Source organism: Schistocerca gregaria, chromosome X, assembly GCF_023897955.1.
Source record: "Schistocerca gregaria isolate iqSchGreg1 chromosome X, iqSchGreg1.2, whole genome shotgun sequence".
Lineage (NCBI taxonomy): Eukaryota > Metazoa > Arthropoda > Insecta > Orthoptera > Acrididae > Schistocerca > Schistocerca gregaria.
This window is the reverse complement of record NC_064931.1, coordinates 256,293,042-256,303,421: the sequence shown is the minus strand read 5'-3', so window position 1 is coordinate 256,303,421 and position 10,380 is coordinate 256,293,042. Positions and strand designations below refer to the sequence as shown.

Genomic DNA, 10,380 nt, shown 5'->3' with positions numbered 1-10,380 from the left:
ATCTTCCTGCCTTGCCTATTATTTCATACCACACCATTTGTTGAAGATGTAATCATTTTCTCTCTCTTTCCAAGTTCTGAAGCTTTTTCCAGATATGAAAAATCATGGAAACCAGCTTGTACTGCAAAAAGCATGCTGATTTTCAGAAACTTTATTGTTTTTATAACTACCAACTGATAGTTCATCATGGTTTACCAATAACTATTGTCATGGTTTTATTTTGAGCAACAAAACACCTCTTTCAATCATGAATAGTAACAAAAGCAAAGAAGATTATTCATCAAGCAAATTAAGGAAAATTAGTAACTAAAGGTATGGTAATTTTATTGTTGCCACGTGCAATGGAAAAAAAATCAAAATTTATTGTCATCATCTAATTTGGTACAGGAATGCTACATAAACAATTCCTCTTCAATATCATATTTTACATGAGATAGTTATTCTGGAGAAAACATTCTTCACTTTTATTTGATTTCACAGCACCATTAATGATAGGATATCACATAATTTCCAAATATCCTACTGTAATACACCGTATCTTCATAGATACAGATTCTTCAGTCACTACAATTTATTGATTACCTAGAACAGTAGTCAAACAGCACACAGACAAGCAGTGATACAGATAGGTGGTAATTTGCATGAACCACAAGTTATAACAAATATTAAATAAAGAATTTGTGGACACTAATGTAAGTAGGAAAGTTTTGCTGTAATAATGATGTTCAGTATCCAGAAAGCACTGTGACATACTGATATAAGAATCTGTATTAACTCTGAATATGGTGATGAAAAAGTGGTTATTTGTCTATGTGGTTTCTCGTACAAAGAAGGAATGATGTTCCATGATAGAATATTGCTTAGCAGTTTTTTGAAGTAAGCACTAGACTAGTTTGAAAGGACATGCATGTTCTGCATAAAGTTTTTGAAATAATCAACTTTTTTCTGTTAATGACTGCAGGCTTCCATCAAATTACAGTAGATATAAATATAATAAAAAGGGGGAAATAAACTTTCCGTCAGTTTCTGATACCTCTGTTTAATTTTTAGTGACAAAGTGAAATTGAACCACCTCTAATTTATTTTCATCAGAAATTGCAAACTGTAGTAATATTTTTTTTTTTTCCTTTACTGATGAATTACACCATAGAAGTAAAGCTGGAACCACTGTGGAATGTCTTTATAAACACTGAGATAATATTCAAATGTTGACTATTATATGTGAGGTGCCACTATTCATGATGCAATTTATGTTTTGTGCTGATTTCAAATAATAATAAGTGGTTCTCCATAATTTTGTGTGTCATAAAACAGATATGAACTTTCTGCTTCTGCCATATCTTCTTCATGTTATTTAGTAGCCAAATTGTACAAAAATTTGAAATCAATTAAAATTTAACACATCGTTCCCTCAGTCTTTTAAGAATGACGGTTTGTGGACTTGCTTGGTGCCATTCCACAAATGTCCACAACCATCACTGCTGAAATATGAAAAAGAATGAAGGTATGGGAAAGCAGGCAATGCGAAATGCTGTAAAATGTAATGACCTGCTAAACACAATTAAATATGTAGCTGGTTTTTAAAGTCACGCAATAAATTAAAAGTGTACATTTATGGATGATATGAACAAGATTGCTTCTGCTTTGTCTACTTCTCACTTATGAACAGAGCTAGCAGTTTTGACTGCAAGTTGATTTTCAAATGATTTTGCATCTCCTCAGAATATTTAATTCCTAACTGGCATGATAGGCCACTTTTGTAAAAAAAAAGACAGATGTGAATGTAATTAATGCAAAATGAAGGTAGACCTGAGTTAAGGGCTTCTCACCTCATGGTACAGTGTACCCTTTCTTCAATAATATTCAACAAAATAATGAGAGTAGAGGTAGCTGAGACTGTAATGTTTGAGTAATTTAGTCTGGTACGGAAGATAGTAACCAAAGACCAACCTTTAGTTCAAGTACAGCATCCAACACATTTAGCAATGAATTATACATTAAGTAATTGTCAATTACTTACCAAAAAGTAATTTTTAAGATGAAAAATGAAGTCAACATAACATCATAAAACAAGAGAAACTAAAAAATATCTCCAATTAGTTTAAATACAAGTTTAACAAATCAACTGTTTCCTTCCAAACACTTTTATGAATGCAATTATCCATGGTGACTAAGACGAGCTTAATTTTAGGTAGTCTCATAAGTAGTAGCTTGGTCTCTGTTTATTTATTCTATTTCTGCCACTGAATGAGAAATATCATAATTTGTAACTATTTAATTTATCAATGTTAATGTATTGTAATTACTTTATTGTGTATCCTTCATTAGTTAATCCATCATATGTGACTTCAAGAAAATTGTCAAAAGTTTAGCATAAACAGTTGTTAATAGATGAAGCATTATTTTAAGAAAACTTTAGTAAGTTCCCTAACAGTTTCAACTAAGCACCAGCTTTCATCACTTTTTTTATTATATTATTCTAAATGCACTGGTAAATTTATCATGATTATTCGTATACTGTGCTCTTTTTTTACAGTGACAGGAAATGATGTACAATATTAAGAAAGAAATTAATGTGGCAACATAAATCAGTTTCTCACATCTATCTACATTGTACATAATTTCTGAGATAATTAAAAGTACTACATATATCATGTAAGTACTAAATTGCAAGTATATTTAGTCACGGTGATTCAAAAATCAATACCAATATCAAAGTTTTACCAAACTTTGTAGAGTAGAGAGAAAAGACATATCATTTTTGTCCCAAGCCTGGTGGTTTTAGTGCTGCAGAAATTTCAAATATGATATTACAGCGAAAGATGAGACAGCTTAGTACAAACTGTCTATGTCTGATACACCATCTCTTAACGGAATTGATGTATAGAACCTTCCAGGAGAGTTACCAATGTTTATTTTGTTAGATGTGAACTAGTGAAGCTTCTAGTATTAGAATTATGTTGTACTTCCCTACATATGCAAGAAATTGAAATGTGTTGCTAATGTTTAGTGTCTGGGGCACAGTGTATGGTTGCAGCATAAGAGAAAATCTCATTCTTTTACACTATCTAAGAGATTGGCACTGAATGTTGAACCACCATGCACATTACTAAATGTATTCACTCACAAATACAGTTTATTTTAGCTGCTCTGTTTTCAGTGAACATATCTTTTCTTAAAAAGTATAGATTTGATCATTCCATACCATGTCTTCTGTTCTAGTATTTCAGGTTGTAAAGATATTTCACCTATATCTGAAAAGTGATGCTCACTGCGATCATAACATGAACTGGATACAATGTCAAGTTCATCATTTGGCACCCATGTTTGAAAAAGTTTTGAATTATGCCGAAAACTAGTCAAATTTTGATGCTGATTCAATCGATGCCACAGTTTCAGGTCTAGATTCCATCTTCTTCTTGAAGCCTTCAATGTGTCATTACTTTCTTTACTTGTGTTTAATATTTTTTTTGAAGGAGATAAGACTAATTCATTTTCATTACAATCTCTTTGACCTCTTGAAGACTGTACCCTTGGTATGAGGTTTAGCTTTCGCAGTTCATTGTTTAATTCATTTATTGTGCCACACTCATCTGATCTTGCAATGTTTCTCTTGTTCATGTTATTGTTGTCTGGGAACTGGAAAAAAGGAATACAAAGGCAATAAATATTTATACTTTCAAAAATGTAACTTTTATACAGTGCTGTAATAAAATCATCAGTTTTTATGCGCAAAATATGAGTGTAAATATTACTTTCTGATCTCTAACTATCACATTCTATCCTCATTATTTTTTAAATCTCACTTTGTTTCCTAGAATCATATAGATCAGTGCTGGGCAAATGTGAGACTTGGAGCACAGGTGCTTGCTTAGGCTTGCATTGCTTGCAAATTCTATCACCATCATTTTTTATATCTCACTTTGTTTTCTAGAATCATGTAAATCAGTGCTGGGGATATGTGAGACTGAGAGCACAGGTGCTTTCTTAGGCTTGCATTGCTTGCTTGAGGCTCACCCTCCACCACACCTGGCTGTCTGGAGTTCCTCGTTCACTCCCCTACCCATGCTTGCACTGCTTGTTTCATCTGTGGCAATGTGATCTGTTGCTTTTGTGTTATAGCATTGTCTAGATTGTGGTCTCATTTATGATAACAAGATGGAACTATTGAGAAGAAAATGGTTCAAGAGGAGTTGAGATTCTAAATTTCAAAATCTAATGATTCCTTATGCATCAGCCCACAATGTGAAGAAAGTCTTTATTGAAACATGAAGCCAGATCTCAGCGTTTGTTTTCTAATATAAAACCTCTTGGGCTAACACAGCCTACAAAGACATAAGTTAGTACTCATGCAGGTATGTGAGGTGTTACCCAAAAGAAACTCAACTTATTTTTTTGAACTTATTAACTCACATTTTAAGCATTTTAAACACAAATCTTCAATTCCCTTCAAAGTAGTCTCCACTTGTACTAAGACACTTGTCTAAGCCTTAGTTCAATTTTTCAAAACATTGTTTAAATTCATCTTTTGTGATTCCTGACAGCACCACCATCCTTTTTCTTCATGTCAGCAATATCAGCAAAATACTTTTCTTTCATGTCTCTTTTCATTCTAGGAAACAAAAAAAAGTTGCATGGGGCAAGGTCAGGTGAGTATAGGGGTCATAACGTTTTTGATGAAGAACTGTAATACAGACAGGGCTGTGTGAGCAGAGACATTGTAATGATGGAAAAAACAGTCATCCGACTGCCCAAATCAGGCTGCTTCCACCACACACTGTTGCACAATCTTTTCAAAACTTCCAACTAGAAAGCCTGATTAACTCTCTGACACTGGAGAAAAATGTATGACAAAAAAAAGTGGCTTGAGAGTTGCTTCGATTCAGGATTGTAAGCATAGCAACATGTTTTATAACCTGGCAGTCAACAGTTGTGGCACAAATTTGGCCGCCACCCTTTCCATTTCCAGGTCTTCCATCACACTTTATTGCACTGAACCCCAAGTCACTCCGGACAGCTCCACAAGTTCTTCAGTGGTCCAACATCGATCTTTGTTGATGACTGCACCAATGTTTTCAACATTTTCAAGTGTTCAGACTGTGGAAGGACAACCAGAATGAGGTTTGTCATCAGTTCACATTTCACCATTTTTGAAACTTGAAAACCACTCAAATACTTGAGTTTTCCTCATAGCATCATCCTTGAAAACCACTCAAATACTTGAGTTTTCCTCATAGCATCATCCTTGCATCCTTGTACACTGTTTTAAACATTTCAAGAGTTTCTGTTCCACTTTTTCCAAGCAAAATCAGAATTTTGCTATTGCATGTTGTTCATGAAAATCAGCCATTGCAAAAACGACAATAACATAAAACAGTTTTCACTATAAACTCTGCCGAAACTAGTCCTCGCCTTCTTCAGTGACAGCACTTGGCTTACTGACTGTGGAATGTTCACTCTATGTGCTTCCAGTGGAAGAATGGGGTACTAAAAAAACTCTGCCCACAAAAAAGTAATTCAGTTTCTTACGGGTACCTCCTTATATGTAATTTATTGAAATTATTACTGCTGTTGATTCAGCATTATGTCATTTTGCCTCAGTTTTACCTCCACCTTGTAATGTACAGAGTGATTATAATTAAAGCTAAACTTTCAAAATGTTGTAGAAATAACACCACTGCTCAGAATGACATCAAATTGCAACAAAATATCATCGGGGAAGGAGGAAAACATATGATAGAAAAAAATAATGTGAAAATTCATCAATAGATGGTATTGTATTGTCAGAATTCGTAAATGAAAACAACTGTCATGCACACAACCCATTGAACTTAATATAAACACACCGGGTACACGACTTTTCCTCTGTACATGTCTGTTACGTTCGCTGTGACTGTCCCAATGCAGGATCACACTCTGCTTGTACAGCTGTATTACAATAAGGATGACTGTGCAAATGTCACGCTGCAGGAGTTCTGGACACTGAAGAGTTTGACTAAAGGCGTTGGTCTGATGACTGCCGTGGGTCTGGAGAAATTGATTCGTAAATTCAAAAAGATGGGTACTTTTGGTGTGCAACCTGGTAGAGGGAGGAAATGAATTGATTCAACATCAGTAGAGGCAGTGGTCACAGCAATGCAGTTGGAGACGAGTGGTTGTGTGCAAACATGTAGGGCAAGGAGAATTCCCCGAACACTGGACATACCAGTGAGCATGGTACATAAAATCCTACAAAACATCCTTCTTTGCTATCCATTCAAAATTACCCATGTGTACAAGTTGCTTCCTGGTGACCTACCAGCAAGAGAGAGACCTTTGCTTTAGAATTTCTTGCTCACATGGAAGTGGACAATGACTGGCAGTGGAAGATCTTGTGGACAGACGAAGCCCTCTTCCATCTGACAGGATATGTCAATACACAAGATTGTCGAATATGGGCAATGGAAAATCCACATGCAAATCAACCAGCACCATTTCATCCTGAAAAGATCACTGTGTGGTGCGGTTTTACAGTATCAATTATCATAGGGCCATATTTTTTCAAAGAGACAGGTACTTCTGGTCCTGTTACCTGTACCATCACTGGTAAGCACTATGAGTGTCTTTCGTGCAACCATGTCATTCCAGCTCCCCAAAAGCATGGTTGTGTGGATGGAATCATTTTTATGCAAGATGATGCACCTCCGCACATTACAAATCCAGTTAATCAGCTGCTGAAGCTCCATTTTGGAAATGCTAGAATTATAAGCCACCATTTCCATACAGCCTGGCCGTCCTGATCACCTAATCCATGTGACTTCTGGCTGTGGGGCTACCTGAAAGATGTTGTGTTCAGTGTTCCAATTGAAAACTTAGCTGCATTGAAGGCACACATTGTGCAACACATTCTGAACATGACTCTGGAAACACTTCGATCAGTTGTGGAACATGCTGTTTCCTGATTTCAAGTTGTTGCAGAAAATGGTGGAGAGCACATTGAACATGTTTTGCTCCAGTCACATGGAAATTAATAATCTGACTTGATTTTGATTGATGGCGGTTTTTGGCCTCAGGACAATTAAAAATCAATGTGATCGATGCTTTTCATGCGGTTTTTGGCTTCAGGACAATTAAAAACTGATTTTTCCCATCCAATGTGATTAAACCTTGCTGTGGTGGATAGGCTTATGTAACTGACAGTATCACATCTGTACACCCATGCACACTGAATAGTATAGTTTGTTTAACATCAGATGTACACCTTAGGCATTGTTGTATGATTTATTTGTCATTCGTAGTCGACCATTATTAAATTATGATGCTTACAGCACTATCTACTGCTACATTTTGTAACTATTTATTTTTCTTCTGTCATATGTTTTCTCCCTTCTCCAATAATATTTCATTGTAATTTGACCTCATTCTGACCAGTGGTGTTATTTCTACGGTAGTTTGAAAGATTAACTTCAATTATAATCATCCTGTACTTACAGAGAGAAAATCATATGATGCATAATGATGGTGCAATGAAACTAAGTTATCAGACAGCTATTAAAGCAGTGAAAGCATTGTGTCCTTTCAGCAATGACGAATTTGTGAAATAATGTTTTGTGACTGAACAACAATTTTAAGCCCAGCACAAATTCCACTTTTCAAACCATTTCCTCTTTCAATGAAAGTATTTTACAGGGGAGTTGAGGAAATAATAAAGATAATTTTCTCTTCTCTTTGGCTTTGGATGAAAGCACTGATGCAACTGATATTGCTCAACGTGTTGTGGTTTTGAAGGGTGCTAATGCTGAGTTCAGCATGATGGAGGACATCTTGATTTGTGTCAATTGGAACTTGACTGGCTATTTGGCACTATTGGACACAACTCAATAGTGACTGAAAAATAGCTCACTGTGGGCAGTGTACAACCTAATATTTCAGTATGGCTCACTGAATCAATAGGAGTTGGTTGTACGCCATTGCTTTTAAGTCAAAAGCAAAGTACTAAGTAATCCTAATGCCCCTGCACTAATTTCAACAATAATTATGCAAAACAAAAAATAACAAGTAAATAAATAAGTAAAATGTAGGGTAAATATTTGAAAACAATCCCATAATACAATGATGTTGTCTACAATGAGTTGTTTAGACTTTCGACCATATAGCATGCAACTATATATGGGAATGGTGGCTTCACATAAAACTGATAAATGAAATTAATAATAACAGCAAAGTAAAATCTAGTTACATAGTGAAATCAAAGCATTTACAGACAGTAGCAAGTGCAGAATAAATGCACAGTGCTGCACATTCATTCACAAAGAACCAGTAGTAGAACATTAAAAGTTCATCACACAATTAAATAAAATTATTCTGATTCAGCAAAACCACCAAAGCTCACAGCAGCTTGGAAACAGTTAAATCATAAAGAAGTGTGTGTCAATGCAAAAAATCAATCACTGAAAACTGACTTGAAATTTGTAAGCCTTATCTGAATTCAAAATCTTGGAATATTTCTATGCCTTAACATTTCTATGTCTTAACTCATGATCACCAAATATCCAAAGTCCCACTAACTTAGCCTGAATCTCCAGTGGCACTGTGACTGCCCAACCAGATACAACACCACACAAAACTGAAGAGAATTTGACATAAGACCTGCAACTCTGCTCTACATGCTTATTTAAAGTCTCGATCACCTAACTATGTTATTCAATACATTGTCTTACACCATGACCACTATTTGATAGAGTTGCACTTAAAACTTACATTACACATGTTAAAATGCATGATAAATATTCTTGGTCAATTTGTGACCTCATAAGATGTTTAAATCCAAATCTTGTAATAATAACTAAATTTAAGAGATTTATTTGTCACACCTGACACTACAGCCTAACTAGTCAAAACACCAACTTTACATAAATTGATGCTCCAGTTGACACTAGTCAAAATATCAACTTTAAATACAATACAAAATTGAACTGTAGTTAAATAAACATAGTAATTAATAGGACTGCTGTTTTCATGCTAGTCTAAATGAAGTGTGTTCATGTGGAGTAATCTTTGTTTATGCACATTTCTGTTTATTATTCAGTAAATTGTTTATAATTATTTATTAATTTGTTTAATAATCAAAGTGACTTCTTATATTCATTGAACCTGGCCTGCACTTACCACTTGCCGTGATAACTTAGCTGTTCTGCCCAGCACCGAGCCTGACTCATGTAGCCCAGCCACATCACGGCAACTTGCTGGCCACAAGCTGCCCAAGCAAATATTCAGCACTCACACAATTCCTAGAGGACTAGCTGCTTGTAATTTCATGCATTGTGAAACACAACTATGATCGATGACATTTTTATTTGCTTAGAAAACATGATCGACAAGCATGTTGTTTATTGGAAAAAACTTTCATCAAGCACCACAGACGAAGTGCCTGCATTGATTTCTCATAAGTCTGATGTCATTGCTTTGGTGAGAAAAAAGCTGGAAGAAGATGCTATCTGTCAAAAAATACCAGCAGTACACTTTGTTCTACATCACATTAATCTGGTAGCAAAATGTGCTAAGATAAATGGCATCATGGCTGTAGTTGTAAAGCCTGTATACTCAGAGCACACTGTTTGTGGCATCAGCAGTTCACATCTTTCCTGGAAGACCTCAACTGTGATATGGAGATGTCTCTTATTTTTTTCCAGATTTTAGGTCTTGTATTTCTGACTAATGTGACCAAGCATCAGAAAGCCTTGAACGCAACTTGTAGGGAAAACATAATCTAATTACTGAAGTATTTGACACTATTCTAGCTTCAAGCCAAAATTATTGTTGTTGGTAATATAACTTTCAAGAAGTTCTTGTTTGCACTTTCAAAATGTCTGGAAAAGGAGAAAGGAGACACTGAATGTATATTTCAATTTGTCTGTTACTGTGTGACAGCTTCTGTGGGAAAACTTTGACAATAAATATTTATATTAATAAATAGAGTGTGTTCTTTGCTTATTACACTCCTGGAAATTGAAATAAGAACACCGTGAATTCATTGTCCCAGGAAGGGGAAACTTTATTGACACATTCCTGGGGTCAGATACATCACATGATCACACTGACAGAACCACAGGCAAATAGACACAGGCAACAGAGCATGCACAATGTCGGCACTAGTACAGTGTATATCCACCTTTCGCAGCAATGCAGGCTGCTATTCTCCCGTGGAGACGATCGTAGAGATGCTGGATGTAGTCCTGTGGAACGGCTTGCCATGCCATTTCCACCTGGCGCCTCAGTTGGACCAGCGTTCGTGCTGGACGTGCAGACTGCGTGAGACGACGCTTCATCCAGTCCCAAACATGCTCAATGGGGGACAGATCCGGAGATCTTGCTGGCCAGGGTAGTTGACTTACACCTTCT

The 10,380-nt window shown here is 35.7% G+C and overlaps 1 protein-coding gene across 1 annotated transcript in view; it reads right to left on the bottom strand.

Annotated features, from left to right (window-relative positions):
- Positions 1–342: 342 nt before the first annotated feature.
- LOC126298463 (uncharacterized) overlaps positions 343–10,380 on the bottom strand; it is an 86,410-nt gene continuing 76,372 nt past the window's right edge. The window contains exon 2 of the mRNA XM_049989793.1: positions 343–3,639. Coding sequence (XP_049845750.1) covers positions 3,157–3,639 — 483 coding nt within the window. The 3' untranslated portion in view covers positions 343–3,156. The remainder of the gene's footprint in view (positions 3,640–10,380) is intronic.